This window comes from Panulirus ornatus, chromosome 11, assembly GCF_036320965.1.
Source record: "Panulirus ornatus isolate Po-2019 chromosome 11, ASM3632096v1, whole genome shotgun sequence".
Taxonomy (NCBI): domain Eukaryota; kingdom Metazoa; phylum Arthropoda; class Malacostraca; order Decapoda; family Palinuridae; genus Panulirus; species Panulirus ornatus.
Genome location: NC_092234.1, coordinates 56,904,132 through 56,922,529, shown reverse-complemented (window position 1 = coordinate 56,922,529; position 18,398 = coordinate 56,904,132). Strand labels below are relative to the sequence as shown.

The 18,398-nt window shown below is 41.3% G+C and overlaps 1 protein-coding gene across 8 annotated transcripts in view; it reads right to left on the bottom strand.

The window, feature by feature from the left end:
* The window catches only part of Fas1 (fasciclin 1), a 541,608-nt gene that overhangs the window by 77,680 nt on the left and 445,530 nt on the right, over nt 1-18,398 (bottom strand). For 5 of the 8 annotated variants that reach the window (XM_071667100.1, XM_071667104.1, XM_071667102.1 and 2 more), the window contains one exon: nt 15,170-15,393. In XM_071667100.1, coding sequence (XP_071523201.1) covers nt 15,170-15,393 — 224 coding nt within the window. The remainder of the gene's footprint in view (nt 1-15,169; nt 15,394-18,398) is intronic. The other 3 variants (XM_071667107.1, XM_071667101.1, XM_071667105.1) reach the window with 1 other exon arrangement.

The following is an 18,398-nucleotide window of genomic DNA, read 5'->3' as shown; positions in this document are numbered from 1 at the left end:
TGGAGCGATGTGGTATACCGGGGCTGACGTGCTGTCAGTGGATTGAATCAAGGCATGTGAAGCGTCTGGGGTAAACCATGGAAAGCTGTGTAGCTATGTATATTTGCGTGTGTGGATGTATGTATGTGTATGGGGGGGGTTGGGCCATTTCTTTCGTCTGTTTCCTTGCGCTACCTCGCAAACGCGGGAGACAGCGACAAAGTATAAAAAAAAAAAAAAAAAAAATATATGTACAAAGGCAAAGGGGATAAGAGTGAGTGCTCAAATTACAGAGGTATAAGTTTGTTGAGTATTCCTGGTAAATTATATGGCAGGGTATTGATTGAGAGGGTGAAGGCATGTACAGAGCATCAGATTGGGGAAGAGCAGTGTGGTTTCAGAAGTGGTAGAGGATGTGTGGGTCAGGTGTTTGCTTTGAAGAATGTATGTGAGAAATACTTAGAAAAGCAAATGGATTTGTATGTAGCATTTATGGATCTGGAGAAGGCATATGATAGAGTTGATAGAGATGCTCTGTGGAAGGTATTAAGAATATATGGTGTGGGAGGCAAGTTGTTAGAAGCAGTGAAAAGTTTTTATCGAGGATGTAAGGCATGTGTACGTGTAGGAAGAGAGGAAAGTGATTGGTTCTCAGTGCATGTAGGTTTGTGGCAGGGGTGTGTGATGTCTCCATGGTTGTTTAATTTGTTTATGGATGGGGTTGTTAGGGAGGTGAATGCAAGAGTTTTGGAAAGAGGGGCAAGTATAAAGTCTGTTGTGGATGAGAGAGCTTGGGAAGTGAGTCAGTTGCTGTTTGCTGATGATACAGCGCTGGTGGCTGATTCATGTGGGAAACTGCAGAAGCTGGTGACTGAGTTTAGTAAAGTGTGTGAAAGAAGAAAGTTAAGAGTAAATGTGAATAAGAGCAAGGTTATTAGGTACAGTAGGGTTGAGGGTCAAGTCAATTGGGAGGTAAGTTTGAATGAAGAAAAACTGGAGGAAGTAAAGTGTTTTAGATATCTGGGAGTGGATCTGGCAGCGGATGGAACCATGGAAGCGGAAGTGAATCATAGGGTAGGGGAGGGGGCGAAAATCCTGGGAGCCTTGAAGAATGTGTGGAAGTCGAGAACATTATCTCAGAAAGCAAAAATGGGTATGTTTGAAGGAATAGTGGTTCCAACAATGTTCTATGGTTGCGAGGCGTGGGCTATGGATAGAGTTGTGCGCAGGAGGGTGGATGTGCTGGAAATGAGATGTTTGAGGACAATGTGTGGTGTGAGGTGGTTTGATCGAGTAAGTAATGTAAGGGTAAGAGAGATGTGTGGAAATAAAAAGAGCGTGGTTGAGAGAGCAGAAGAGGGTGTTTTGAAATGGTTTGGTCACATGGAGAGAATGAGTGAGGAAAGATTGACCAAGAGGATATATGTGTCGCAGGTGGAGGGAACGAGGAGAAGAGGGAGACCAAATTGGAGGTGGAAAGATGGAGTGAAAAAGATTTTGTGTGATCGGGGCCTGAACATGCAGGATGGTGAAAGGAGGGCAAGGAATAGAGTGAACTGGAGCGATGTGGTATACCGGGGTTGACGTGCTGTCAGTGGATTGAATCAGGGCATGTGAAGCGTCTGGGGTAAACCATGGAAAGCTGTGTAGGTATGTATATTTGCGTGTGTGGACGTATGTATGTACATGTGTATGGGGGGGGTTGGGCCATTTCTTTCGTCTGTTTCCTTGCGCTACTTCGCAAACACGGGAGACAGCGACAAAGTATAAAAAAAAAAAGAAAAAAAAAAAAAATATATATATATATATATATATATATATATATATATATATATATATATATATATATATATATATATATATATATATATGTATATATATTGGGGAAAGAGAGACTTTTGGATGTTAATGTACTGAGAGGTGCAACTGGAGGGATGTCTGATCATTATCTTGTGGAGGCTAAGGTGAAGATTTGTATGGGTTTTCAGAAAAGAAGAGTGAATGTTGGGGTGAAGAGGGTGGTGAGAGTAAGTGAGCTTGGGAAGGAGACTTGTGTGAGGAAGTACCAGGAGAGACTGAGTACAGAATGGAAAAAGGTGAGAACAATGGAAGTAAGGGGAGTGGGGGAGGAATGGGATGTATTTAGGGAATCAGTGATGGATTGCGCAAAAGATGCTTGTGGCATGAGAAGAGTGGGAGGTGGGTTGATTAGAAAGGGTAGTGAGTGGTGGGATGAAGAAGTAAGAGTAGTAGTGAAAGAGAAGAGAGAGGCATTTGGACGATTTTTGCAGGGAAAAAATGAAATTGAGTGGGAGACGTATAAAAGAAAGAGACAGGAGGTCAAGAGAAAGGTGCAAGAGGTGAAAAAAAAGGGCAAATGAGAGTTGGGGTGAGAGAGTATCATTAAATTTTAGGGAGAATAAAAAGATGTTCTGGAAGGAGGTAAATAAAGTGCGTAAGACAAGGGAGCAAATGGGAACTTCAGTGAAGGGCGCAAATGGGGAGGTGATAACAAGTAGTGGTGATGTGAGAATGAGATGGAGTGAGTATTTTGAAGGTTTGTTGAATGTGTTTGATGATATAGTGGCAGATATAGGGTGTTCTGGTCGAGGTGGTGTGCAAAGTGAGAGGGTTAGGGAAAATGATTTGGTAAACAGAGAAGAGGTAGTAAAAGCTTTGTGGAAGATGAAAGCTGGCAAGGCAGCAGGTTTGGATGGTATTGCAGTGGAATTTATTAAAAAAGGGGGTGACTGTATTGTTGACTGGTTGGTAAGGTTATTTAATGTATGTATGACTCATGGTGAGGTGCCTGAGGATTGGCGGAATGCGTGCAAAGTGCCATTGTACAGAGGCAAAGGGTATAAGAGTGAGTGCTCAAATTACAGAGGTATAAGTTTGTTGAGTATTCCTGGTAAATTATATGGGAGAGTATTGATTGAGAGGGTGAAGGCATGTACAGAGCATCAGATTGGGGTAGAGCAGTGTGATTTCAGAAGTGGTAGAGGATGTGTGGAGCAGGTGTTTGCTTTGGTGAAGAATGTATGTGAGAATTACTTAGAAAAGCAAATGGATTTGTATGTAGCATTTTTGGATCTGGAGAAGGCATATGATAGAGTTGATAGAGATGCTCTGTGGAAGGTGTTAAGTATATATGGTGTGGGAGGCAAGTTGTTAGAAGCAGTGAAAAGTTTTTATCGAGGATGTAAGGCATGTGTACGTTTAGGAAGAGAGGAAAGTGATTGGTTCTCAGTGAATTTAGGTTTGTGGCAGGGGTGTGTGATGTCTCCATGGTTGTTTGATTTGTTTATGGATGGGGTTGTTAGGGAGGTGAATGCAAGAGTTTTGGAAAGAGGGGCAAGTATGAAGTCTGTTGTGGATGAGAGAGCTTGGGAAGTGAGTCAGTTGTTGTTCGCTGATGACACAGCGCTGGTGGCTGATTCATGTGAGAAACTGCAGAAGCTGGTGACTGAGTTTGGTAAAGTGTGTGAGAGAAGAAAGTTAAGAGTAAATGTGAATAAGAGCAAGGTTATTAGGTACAGTAGGGTTGAGGGTCAAGTCAATTGGGAGGTAAGTTTGAATGGAGAAAAACTGGAGGAAGTAAAGTGTTTTAGATATCTGGGAGTGGATCTGGCAGCGGATGGAACCATGGAAGCGGAAGTGAATCATAGGGTGGGGGAGGGGGCGAAAATCCTGGGAGCCTTGAAGAATGTGTGGAAGTCGAGAACATTATCTCGGAAAGCAAAAATGGGTATGTTTGAAGGAATAGTGGTTCCAACAATGTTGTATGGTTGCGAGGCATGGGCTATGGACAGAGTTGTGCGCAGGAGGGTGGATGTGCTGGAAATGAGATGTTTGAGGACAATGTGTGGTGTGAGGTGGTTTGATCGAGTAAGTAATGTAAGGGTAAGAGAGATGTGTGGAAATAAAAAGAGCGTGGTTGAGAAAGCAGAAGAGGGTGTTTTGAAATGGTTTGGTCACATGGAGAGAATAAGTGAGGAAAGATTGACCAAGAGGATATATGTGTCGGAGGTGGAGGGAACGAGGAGAAGTGGGAGACCAAATTGGAGGTGGAAAGATGGAGTGAAAAAGATTTTGTGTGATCGGGGCCTGAACATGCAGGAGGGTGAAAGGCGGGCAAGGAATAGAGTGAATTGGATCGATGTGGTATACCGGGGTTGACGTGCTGTCAGTGGATTGAATCAGGGCATGTGAAGCGTCTGGGGTAAACCATGGAAAGCTGTGTAGGTATGTATATTTGCGTGTGTGGACGTATGTATATACATGTGTATGGGGGTGGGTTGGGCCATTTCTTTCATCTGTTTCCTTGCGCTACCTCACAAAGGCGGGAGACAGCGACAAAGCAAAAAGAAAAAAAAAAAACGCTAGGAAAAGACAACAAAGGCCCCATTCGTTCACACTCAGACTCTAGCTGTCATGTAATAATGCCCGAAACCACAGCTCCCTTTCCACATCCAGGCCCGACACAACTTTCCGTGGTTTACCCCAGACGCTTCACTTGCCCTGATTCAACCCACTGACAGCACCTCAACCCCGGTATACCACATCGATCCAATTCACTCTATTCCTTGCCCTCCTTTCACCCTCCTGCATGTTCAGGCCCCAATCACACAAAATCTTTTTCACTCCATCTTTCCACCTCCTATTTGGTCTCCCACTTCTCCTCATTCCCTCCACCTCCGACACATATATCCTCTTGGTCAATCTTTCCTCACTCATTCTCTCCATGTGCCCAAACAATTTCAAAACACCCTCTTCTGCTCTCTCAACCACGCTCTTTTTATTTCCACACATCTCTCTTACCCTTACGTTACTTACTCGATCAAACCACCTCACACCACACATTGTCCTCAAACATCTCATTTCCAGCACATCCATCCTCCTGCGCACAACTCTATCCATAACCCACGCCTCGCAACCATACAACATTGTTGGAACCACTATTCCTTCAAACATACCCATTTTTGCTTTCCGAGATAATGTTCTCGACTTCCACACATTCTTCAAGGCTCCCAGAATTTTTGCCCCCTCCCCCACCCTATGATCCACTTTCGCTTCCATGGTTCCATCCGCTGCCAGATCCACTCCCAGATATCTAAAACACTTTACTTCCTCCAGTTTTTCTCCATTCAAACTTACCTCCCAATTGACTTGACCCTCAACCCTACTGTACCTAATAACCTTGCTCTTATTCACATTTACTCTTAACTTTCTTCTTTCACACACTTTACCAAACTCAGTCACCAGCTTCTGCAGTTTCTCACATGAATCAGCCACCAGCGCTGTATCATCAGCGAACAACAACTGACTCACTTCCCAAGCTCTCTCATCCACAACAGACTTCATACTTGCCCCTCTTTCCAAAACTCTTGCATTCACCTCCCTAACAACCCCATCCATAAACAAATTAAACAACCATGGAGACATCACACACCCCTGCCGCAAACCTACATTCACTGAGAACCAATCACTTTCCTCTCTTCCTACACGTACACATGCCTTACATCCTCGATAAAAACTTTTCACTGCTTCTAACAACTTGACTCCCACACCATATATTCTTAATACCTTCCACAGAGCATCTCTATCAACTCTATCATATGCCTTCTCCAGATCCATAAATGCTACATACAAATCCATTTGCTTTTCTAAGTATTTCTCACATACATTCTTCAAAGCAAACACCTGATCCACACATCCTCTACCACTTCTGAAACCACACTGCTCTTCCCCAATCTGATGCTCTGTACATGCCTTCACCCTTTCAATCAATACCCTCCCATATAATTTACCAGGAATACTCAACAAACTTATACCTCTAATTTGAGCACTCACTCTTATCCCCTTTGCCTTTGTACAATGGCACTATGCATGCATTCCGCCAATCCTCAGGCACCTCACCATGAGTCATACATACATTAAATAACCTTACCAACCAGTCAACAATACAGTCACCCCCTTTTTTAATAAATTCCACTGCAATACCATCCAAACCTGCTGCCTTGCATATATATATATATATATATATATATATATATATATATATATATATATATATATATATATATAATTTTTTTTTTTTTTCTTTGTCGCTGTCTCCCGCGTTTGCGAGGTAGCACAAGGAAACAGACGAAAGAAATGGCCCAACCCACCCCATACACATGCCTTGATTCAATCCACTGACAGCACGTCAACCCCGGTATACCACATCGCTCCAATTCACTCTATTCTTTGCCCTCCTTTCACCCTCCTGCATGTTCAGGCCCCGATCACACAAAATCTTTTTCACTCCATCTTTCCACCTCCAACTTGGTCTCCCTCTTCTCCTCGTTCCCTCCACCTCCGACACATATATCCTCTTGGTCAATCTTTCCTCACTCATTCTCTCCATGTGACCAAACCATTTCAAAACACCCTCTTCTGCTCTCTCAACCACGCTCTTTTTATTTCCACACATCTCTCTTACCCTTACATTACTTACTCGATCAAACCACCTCACACCACACATTGTCCTCAAACATCTCATTTCCAGCACATCCATCCTCCTGCGCACAACTCTATCCATAGTCCACGCCTCGCAACCATACAACATTGTTGGAACCACTATTCCTTCAAACATACCCATTTTTGCTTTCCGAGATAATGTTCTCGACTTCCACACATTCTTCAAGGCTCCCAGAATTTTCGCCCCCTCCCACACCCCATGATCCAATTCCGCTTCCATGGTTCCATCCACTGCCAGATCCACTCCCAGATATCTAAAACACTTCACTTCCTCCAGTTTTTCTCCATTCAAACTCATCTCCCAATTGAATTGACCCTCAACCCTACTGTACCTAATAACCTTGCTCTTATTCACATTTACTCTTAACTTTCTTCTTTCACACACTTTACCAAACTCAGTCACCAGCTTCTGCAGTTTCTCACATGAATCAGCCACCAGCGCTGTATCATCAGCGAACAACAACTGACTCACTTCCCAAGCTCTCTCATCCCCAACAGACTTCATACTTGCCCCTCTTTCCAAAACTCTTGCATTCACCTCCCTAACAACCCCATCCATAAACAAATTAAACAACCATGGAGACATCACACACCCCTGCCGCAAACCTACATTCACTGAGAACCAATCACTTTCCTCTCTTCCTACACGTACACATGCCTTACATCCTCGATAAAAACTTTTCACTGCTTCTAACAACTTGCCTCCCACACCATATATTCTTAATACCTTCCACAGAGCATCTCTATCAACTCTATCATATGCCTTCTCCAGATCCATAAATGCTACATACAAATCCATTTGCTTTTCTAAGTATTTCTCACATACATTCTTCAAAGCAAACACCTGATCCACACATCCTCTACCACTTCTGAAACCACACTGCTCTTCCCCAATCTGATGCTCTGTACATGCCTTCACCCTCTCAATCAATACCCTCCCATATAATTTGCCAGGAATACTCAACAAACTTATACCTCTGTAATTTGAGCACTCACTCTTATCCCCTTTGCCTTTGTACAATGGCACTATGCACGCATTCCGCCAATCCTCAGGCACCTCACCATGAGTCATACATACATTAAATAACCTTACCAACCAGTCAACAATACAGTCACCCCCTTTTTTAATAAATTCCACTGCAATACCATCCAAACCTGCTGCCTTGCCGGCTTTCATCTTCCGCAAAGCTTTTACTACCTCTTCTCCGTTTACCAACTCATTTTCCCTAACCCTCGCACTTTGCACACCACCTCGACCAAAACACCCTATATCTGCCACTCTATCATCAAACACATTCAACAAACCTTCCAAATACTCACTCCATCTCCTTCTCACATCACCACTACTTGTTATCACCTCCCCATTTGTGCCCTTCACTGAAGTTCCCATTTGCTCCCTTGTCTTATGCACTTTATTTACCTCCTTCCAGAACATCTTTTTATTCTCCCTAAAATTTAATGATACTCTCTCACCCCAACTCTCATTTGCCCTTTTTTTTCACCTCTTGCACCTTTCTCTTGACCTCCTGTCTCTTTCTTTTATATGTCTCCCACTCAATTTCATTTTTTCCCTGCAAAAATCGTCCAAATGCCTCTCTCTTCTCTTTCACTAATACTCTTACTTCTTCATCCCACCACTCACTACCCTTTCTAATCAACCCACCTCCCACTCTTCTCATGCCACAAGCATCTTTTGCGCAATCCATCACTGATTCCCTAAATACATCCCATTCCTCCCCCACTCCCCTTACTTCCATTGTTCTCACCTTTTTCCATTCTGTACTCAGTCTCTCCTGGTATTTCCTCACACAAGTCTCCTTCCCAAGCTCACTTACTCTCACCACCCTCTTCACCCCAACATTCACTCTTCTTTTCTGAAAACCCATACAAATCTTCACCTTAGCCTCCACAAGATAATGATCAGACATCCCTCCAGTTGCACCTCTCAGCACATTAACATCCAAAAGTCTCTCTTTCGTGCGCCTGTCAATTAACACATAATCCAATAACGCTCTCTGGCCATCTCTCCTACTTACATAAGTATACTTATGTATATCTCGCTTTTTAAACCAGGTATTCCCAATCATCAGTCCTTTTTCAGCACATAAATCTACAAGCTCTTCACCATTTCCATTTACAACACTGAACACCCCATGTATACCAATTATTCCCTCAACTGCCACATTACTCACCTTTGCATTCAAATCACCCAACACTATAACCCGGTCTCGTGCATCAAAACCACTAATACACTCATTCAGCTGCTCCCATATATATATATCATTTATTTATTTATCATACTTTGTTGCTGTCTCCTGCATTTGCGAGGTAGTGCAAGGAAACAGATGACAGAATGGCCTAACCCACCCACATACACATGTATATACATATGCATCCACACATGGAAATATACATACCAATACATCTCAACGTATACATATATATACACACACAGACATATACATATATACACCGGTACATAATTCATACTGTCTGCCTTTATTCATTCCCATCACCACCCCGCCACACATGAAATAACAACCCCCTCCCCCCGCATGTGTGCGAGGTAGCGCTAGGAAAAGACAACAAAGGCCACATTCGTTCACACTCAGTCTCTAGCTGTCATGTATAACGCACTGAAACCACAGCTCCCTTTCCACATCCAGGCTCCACAAAACTTTCTATGGTTTACCCCAGACACTTCAAATGCCTTGGTTCAATCCACTGACAGCACGTCAACCCCGGTATACCACATCATTCCAATTCACTCTATTCCTTGTATGCCTTTCACCCTCCTGCATGTTTAGGCCCAGATCGCTGAAAATCTTTTTCACTCCATCTTTCCACCTCCAATTTGGTCTCCCACTTCTCCACGTTCCCTCCACCTTTGACACATATATCCTCTTTGTCAATCTTTCCTCACTCATTCTTTCCATGTGACCAAATCACTTCAATACACCCTCCTTTGCTCTCTCAACCACACTCTTTTTATTACCACACATCTCTCTTACCCTTTCATCACTTACTCAATCAAACCACCTTACACCACATATTGTCCTCAAGCATCTCATTTCCAACACATCCACCCTTCTCCGCACAACCCTATCTATAGCCCATACCTCGCAGCCATATAACATTGTTGGAGCCACTATTCCTTCAAACATAAAAAAGAATATATATATGTATATCATTTTTTTATTATCATACTTAGTCGCTGTCTCCCACGTTAGTGAGGTAGCGCAAGGAAACAGATTTTGATGGCCTTGATTAGAGCATTCACTTGCCTCTGTCATTTTAGCTCATAAAGAAAAAAAAAAAATCCATCAAGAAATAGCTACAAGCCCTAACAGACCTTGGATTTGTGTGATCTGTGTATCTTTGTAAAACAATCCCCATGTGCAACACAACATGGTTTCAGATGTAAACACTCTACCACCACACTACACACTAGCCTCATACAACGTATTGTAATTGGGTTCTATCAACCACAGCCCCCCTCCTACACAGTACTTGTGACAAAAGACATCAACAGTGCATGTGACACTACCTAAACACATCCTCACAAAAAATGGAAAAAGTGTATGGGTCATTTCATAGCTGGCTGCCATGCCAAAGTCACTCACAAAGGCTTCACCTTTAATATACAAAAGCTCTACAGTAGAGTTCTTCAAGAAGCAATTCCTTTCCCATTTCTCTTCAGTATCATCCTCCATGACCTCCCATTACCTCAGGCAATACTCAACATGAAAGTCCTTTCATACACAGACGACCTCACAGTCTCATTACAATACCCTTACACCGCAGTAGGAATATCAAACGTGTAGAACTACATTACACAACTGAAACAATGAATCAACCAGAACAAAACATTTGCATCTCTACATAAGTCTTCAATCATTCTTTTAACTCATACAGACAATAATCCAGCTCTTACTCTCAAGGCACCCTGAATGGACAAGCTTTCCCACAGAAAAAAAAACAACCACTCTAGATATCACATATAACATATAACATTCACAGCCCAAGCCAATAATATAAACACAAAAGCAACATACAAGCTAAATGCCCTCAGAACACTAATTGGCATCAGCTTAGGACAAGAAAAAGAGTCCCTCAGCATCATATACAAACAAATTATCTGTTCTACTTGGCATAATTCCTCAACTATATGGTCTTCCAACCTCTCAAGAGCAAATATAACAAAGCTGCAAACTACACAAAATAATACACACTGAAGGATTCTTTCTACCACAGGCACCCCCAACCCACCCACAGTAGTAGTGACAAAAGACATCAACAAAGCATTTGATGCTGTGGCTACACATTCTCACATAGGAAAATACTTGACACCACTCTCCACAACAATGAAAAAAAATGCTTGGCCAATTTCAAAGCTAAATGATGTGCCAGTCACTCATAATGCCATTACCTCTAACACATCTAACACATTAAAGCTCAACAATGGAATTCCCCAAGAAGCAGTTCCTTTTCCATCTCTCTCTAGTCTCTTCCTTCATGACCTCCCATTACCTCAGGCAATACTCAACATGAAAGTCCTATCATACACAGATGATCTCGCAGTCTCGGCACAACACCCTAATACCACAGTAGGAATGTCAAACAGGCAGCACTACATTACACAACTGTAACATTGGCTTATCCACAACAGAATATCTACATCCCTACAAAAGTCTTCAATGATTCTTTTAACCCATATAGACAATAATCCAGCTAATACTCTCAAGGCACCTTGAATGGACAGTCTCTATCACAGAACAAACGAAACAACTATTCTATACATCAAATACAACTCCCAACATTCACTGCCCATACCAATAACACAAACACAAAAGCAACATACAAGCTAAATGCCCTCAGAATACTTACTGGAATCAACTAGAAAAAGAAAATACCTCAGCATCTTATACAAACAATTCATCTGTTCCCCTTTAAATAGTTCCTCAACTGTTTGGTTTTTGACCCTCTCAAGAGCAAATATAACAAAGGTGCAAACTACACAGAATAATAAACTCAGAACCATCTGTATCTTCCCAATACAGATCTACCTTAACATTCTTGGCACCCAATTCTATGCAACAGCACTAGGCCCCCTGCCATCTAAACCAATCTATAACCAATCTACAACCCCTAAGTAGAAATAAAAAGCTTTTCCCTCCCTCACACTTCAGTAACATCAACTTACAGATCCCCTAATCCCCAATACAAATTGCACAGTCAAAGGACATAAACAATGAAAAAATATGACAAGCACTAAAGAACCAACCTCCAAACTCAGTTTATAATTCCAACCCACCAGACACACACCCACCTGCAACCACCTTCCCCAGACAAACATAAGACGCACTTTCTTGCTTCTGCTCTGGACATCACCCGTAAGTACAGTAACAACATCATTTCACAAAGTCCCAACACCTTTCATTCCCATGCATACACCATTAAGACTGCAAGCACTTACCATTGTATATATTTGAGCATGTCAATTTTTTATGACCAAATGATTATGCAAAAAGTTGGGGGGTTGCATAAGTATACATAAGTAATATATATAAAATGTTAAAATCTTGGTCCCAACAATGAAGCTGCAGAATATCACAAGAATGGAACCAAGAATCACTAAGATGTTTGTCTAACCAAACTCCTGTAGACAAAAATATATTGTATATCTAAAAGAGTATTTCGCTACCTCACTGATGTGGGGAAACAGCGATCAAGTACAATGAAAAAATAAATGAATATCTCAAAGTACAAAAATATTACTAGAACTTTACACAAACCAAAAAAAATGACACAGGTGGTAAAGGGACACCAAACACTGCAGTCAATTAGTTGCATTGCCAATTTCACATTGGCATAATGTTGACTACTGACAACACAACACATAGCTCACTCCATAGGATAAGATCTTTCATCTCATGTACACAAACAAAATCCAATCAACCTATATGCCAATTTAAAGCAGCAGATCCCTAATACTAAATATCCCAGAAACAAAATGAGCAGTATCCTACAAAAATTCAAATCATGAGGCAATCTAATGCTGTATCACTGCTTAAGTTATGGTGATACTCAATTTTCAGTGACTATATTTCAAACATAAGTCACAGATTATGGTCTGAATATATAACTGAAACAAAACATTTTGTAGCTAATGCAGGCTTAAATGTCATCTTTATGTAATATTGGCAAAATATATACGACATAAAACACAAACAAAAACATTTACAGAAACTATTTACTGAGAATAGGGGAGAAATCCCAAGTATTCCTTGCATGTCACGGAAGGCAACTAAGAGGGGTAAGAGCAGGAGGCTGTAGGTCAAATGAAGAGTGCTCATCCTCCTCAAAAGCTCAGACTAGGGTGTCTAAATGTGTTTGGATGTATGAAATATGAGAAGAAAGAAGAGATAGGTAGTATATACTAAGTAAAGGAACCTGGATATTTCAGCTCTTTGTGAAATAAATCTCAAGGGAAAGGGAAAAGAATGATCTGGGCATGTCTTTGGGGTAAAGTCTGATGTTACTATGAGGATGAAAGCTATAGCAAGTGTAGCAATTCTGCTGATAAGAGTTGTTTTAGAAATGTGTGAAAGGTGTATGGAGGTTAGCTCCAGGCTGATGTCAGTAAAAATGAAAGTGGATTATGAGAGGGGGTTGACTGTTGGTGCTAATGCACTTGGCCGTGAGAATTCTTATGAAGGGAGGTGAGTGTTCAAATTACAGAGGTATTAGTTTGTTGAGTGTACCTGATAAGGTGCATGGAAGAGTGATGATTGAGAGGGTGGTGGCATTCACAGAGAATTAGACTGGGGATGAACAATGTGGTTTCAGGAGTGTTAAAGGATGTGTGGATCAGGTGTTTGCCTTGAAAAATTTGAGAAATACTTAAAAAAAAAAAAAAAGATTTGTATCTGGAATTTATGAATCTGGAGAAAGCATAGAGGAGGGCTGACAGAAATGGTTTGTGGAAAGCATTACAAAAAATATGTTATGAGAGAAAAGCTGTGAGAAGCAGCAAGGAATTTTATCAAGTAAGTGAGGCATGTATGCAAGTAGCTAAACAGGAGGATGAGAAGGTGGGTCTGTGGCAAAGGTAATGCACGATGTTACCATGGCTATTTAATCTGTTTATGGATGGGTTGGTGGGAGAGGTCAAACTAAGAGTCTTAGAGTCTGTTGTGGTTGGGGAGCTTGGGAAGTGAGTAGGACGTTGCTTGCTGCTGACATGGCACTGATGGCAGATTCCAGTGTGAAACTGCAAAAGTTAGTGTCTGAATTAGGAGAGTGTGCAAAAGAAAAAAGCTAAGAATAAATATGAATAACATCAAGGTTGTTAAGTTTAGCAGTGCAAAGAGACAGGAAAGCTAGGATATGAGTTTGCATAAAGAAAACTTGGAGGAAGTGCAGTGTTCTGATACCTGGAAGTGAATATGGCTGCAAATGGAACCATGGGAGATGAGATGAGTCAGAGGACTGGTTATGGGGTAAAGGTCCTGGGATAACTGAGAACTGTGTGGAAAGACAGATCCCTGTCTGAGAGGGCAAAGACAGATATGTTTGAAGGTAGGGTAGTCCTGACAGTGTTGTATGGATGTGAGGCATGAACTATAGATAAGAATATACAGAAAAGGGTTAATGTGTTGGCACTGAAATATCTGAGGACATTATTTGGTGTGGGGGGGGGGGAGATCTGATGACTGAGTACAGTCAAAGGGGTTGACTGAGAACAAAATGATATGGTTTGAAAGAACTGTAGTAATAAAAGCATGGTTTAGAGAGCTGGAGAAGATGTGATGATATGGTTTGACATATGGAGAGAATGAGAGTGGAGGGTTTGACAAAGAAGAAACATAAGTCAGAAGTGGACAGGACAAGGAGAATGGTGAAACCAAAGTGGAGATGGAAGGATGGAGCAAATGAGGTTTTGAATGCCCATGGCCTGAAGGTGAATGGTGTGTATGGGTGGAGTGAACTAGAGCAGTGTGGTATACAGAGGGTGATGTGCTGTCAATGGACTGAACCAAAACATATGAAACAGCCACGGAAAATCATGGAAAGGTCTCTGGCACCTGATGTGGATAGGGGGCTGTGGTTTTGATGCAATACACATGACAGCTAAAGAATGGATATGAGTGAATGTGGCCATTTCTTTGTTTCTGACACTGCCTAATATAGGAACTGGTGAAAATATATGAAAAAAAATAATCATAATTCAAAGTGGTGGTAATTCTGGACATGCTCTATCACATATATTGGGAGTTTATCCATTTTGGAAATAACTTTTCTTATTCTTCCTGTATGTGAACACTCAAAAGACAAAAATTATACACCAAAAATGATTGAATAACTGAAATATGTAGTTTAAAGCTTCACAACAAAAATATCATTGTTTTCTACTTACCTGTTAACTCTCTATGATTCTACAGAATTCATGATAAATCTAAACATAAACTAATCTACAGACCAAACAGTTGTCCTTCTAGTTATGGATGAAAGGCTGTATGGCCAAACTGCTGTTGCTGTGTTTAATCCAAATGATAAAAAACATCATAATTACTTCAAAAATCAGTCTACTGTCTCTTACCACTCAAATCAACTCGAATCAAAGATACATGATGTATCAAAATACTTTATTAGGATAAACAATTACCTGAGCATTGGGTCTGAGGCAAGTTTCTCATACACAGTTTGAGAAGGAATGCCTAGAATACGATCAATGATGTGAATCACTCCATTCTTGGCTGCAATATTCGGTGTAGTGATGGTGGCATTAACACCAGCTCCCTCCAGAGATACAACAGGTACCAAGGCATTGGGTTCGTTGACAGCAAAATAAAGCTTGCGACGATTGCTCATGGTTTCCTCCTGTAATATCTGACATTAGGGGAAGAAATATTCTTGTCAGGCATGCAAAGCTGCACAAGCAAAAGCGTGACTTTATCAGACTAATGAGACTTGGGAACAACACAGATGAAGACAAGACAAAGCTACAAGATGATACAGAATGTTGAAGGACAGAGTTGGAAAGGCAGTTCACTCATATGTTCACACACCATTCCTTATCAACCAGATACTACAAATGATTAAAGTCACTGTACTAATACAGATATGGTGTTACTGGATTCCAATCACTTTAGGTTCCACCACAAGTGTAAGGTCATTTTTGGCAAGGCTGTATCATGGTAAGTTGATGAAATACAGTACTGTCTCATCAAAGACCTTTTTACTTCAAAGGAGTCCACTCTGCCCTGTCTACTGAGTGTAGTGCATCCTCTGAGCTGAAGGAACCCCTAAAGGAGTCCTGGAGTTATAATAATAATAATAATAATTAATAATAATAATAATAATAAAAATGATGAAAATAATAATAATAATAATAATAATAATAATAATAATAATAATAATGATAATAATAATAATAATAATAATAATTTTTTTTTTTTTTTTGCTTTGTCGCTGTCTCCTGCGTTTGCGAGGTAGCGCAAGGAAACAGACGAAAGAAATAGCTCAACCCACCCCCATACACATGTATATACATACACGTCCACACACGCAAATATACATACCTACACAGCTTTCCATGGTTTACCCCAGACGCTTCACATGCCCTGATTCAATCCACTGACAGCACGTCAACCCCGGTATACCACATTGATCCAATTCACTCTATTCCTTGCCCTCCTTTCACCCTCCTGCATGTTCAGACCCCGATCACACAAAATCTTTTTCACTCCATCTTTCCACCTCCAATTTGGTCTCCCACTTCTCCTCGTTCCCTCCACCTCCGACACATATATCCTCTTGGTCAATCTTTCCTCACTCATTCTCTCCATGTGCCCAAACCATTTCAAAACACCCTCTTCTGCTCTCTCAACCACGCTCTTTTTATTTCCACACATCTCTCTTACCCTTACGTTACTTACTCGATCAAACCACCTCACACCCCACATTGTCCTCAAACATCTCATTTCCAACACATCCACCCTCCTCCACACAACTCTATCTATAGCCCACACCTCGCAACTGTATAACATTGTCGGAATCACTATTCCTTCAAACATACCCATTTTTGCTTTCCAAGATAACGTTCTCGCCTTCCACACATTTTTCAATGCTCCCAGAAATTTCGCCTCCTCCCCACCCTATGATTCACTTCCACTTCCATGGTTCCATCCACTGCCAAATCCACTCCCAGATATCTAAAACACTTCACTTCCTCCAGTTTTTCTCCATTCAAATGTACCTCCCAATTGACTTGTCCCTCAACCTTACTGTACCTAATAAGCTTTCTCTTATTCACATTTACTCTCAGCTTTCTTCTTTCACACACTACCAAACTCTGTCACCAGTTTCTGCAGTTTCTCACCCGAATCAGCCACCAGCGCTGTATCATCAGCAAACAATAACTGACTCACTTCCCAAACTCTCTCATCCACAACAGACAGCATACTTGCAGTTTTGGAAGGAGGTAAATGTAAATAAAGTACGTAAGGCAAGGGAACAAATGGGAACATCAGTGAAGGGGGCTAATGAGGAGGTGATAGCAAGTAGTGGTGATGTGAGAAGATGAAGCGAGTATTTTGAAGGTTTGTTGAATGTGTTTGATGATAGAGTGGCAGATATAGGGTGTTTTGGTCGAGGTGCTGTGCAAAGTGAGAGAGTTAGGGAGAATGATTTGGTAAACAGAGAAGCAGTGGTAAAAGCTTTGCAGAAGATGAAAGCCAACAAGGCAGCGGGTTTGGATGGTATTGCAGTGGAATTTATCAAAAAATAGGGTGACTGTGTTGTTGACTGGTTGGTAAGGTGAGGTGCCTGAGGATTGGCGGAATGCTTGCATAGTGCCATTGTACAAAGGCAAAAAGAATAAAGGTGAGTGCTCAAATTACAGAGGTATAAGTTTGTTGAGTATTTCTGGGAAATTATATGGGAGGGTATTGATTGAGAGGGTGAAGGCATGTAAATAGCATCAGATTGGAGAAGAGCAGTGTGGTTTCAGAAGTGGTAGAGGATGTGTGGATCAGGTGTTTGCTTTGCAGAATGCATGTGAGAAATACTTAGAAAAACAGATGGATTTGTATGTAGCATTTATGGATCTGGAGAAGGCATATGATAGAGTTGATAGAGATGCTCTGTGGAAGGTATTAAGAATATATGGTGTGGGAGGCAAGTTGTTAGAAGCAGTGAAAAGTTTTTATCGAGGATGTAAGGCATGTGTACGAGTAGGAAGAGAGGAAAGTGAGGTGGTTTGATCAAGTAAGTAATAATAGGTTAAGAGAGATGTGTGGTTATAAAAAAAGTGTGGTTGAGAGAGCAGAAGAGGGTGTTTTGAAATGGTTTGGTCACATGGAGGGAATGAGTGAGGAAAGATTGACAAAGAGGATATATGTGTCAGAGGTGGAGGGAACGAGGAGAAGTGGGAGACCAAATTGGAGGTGGAAAGATGGAGTGAAAAAGATTTTGAGTGATCGGAGCCTGAACATGCAGAAGGGTGAAAGGCGTGCAAGGAATAGAGTGAATTGGAATGATGTGGTATACCGGGGCCAACGTGCTGTCAATGGATTGAACTAGGGCTTGTGAAGTGTCTGGGGTAAACCAATGAGTGTGATCAAATGTGGCCTTTGTTGTGTTTTCCTAGCACTATCTCGCACACATGAGGGGGAGGGGGTTGTTATTACATGTGTGGCAAGATGGCAATGGGAATGAATAAAGGCAGACAGTATGAATTATGTACATGTGTATATATCTATATGTCTGTGTGTGTATATATATGTATACGTTGAGATGTATAGGTGTGTATATTTGCATGAGTGGATGTGTATGTATTTACATGTGTATGTGGGTGGGTTGGGCCATTCTTTCGTCTGTTTCCTTGCGCTACC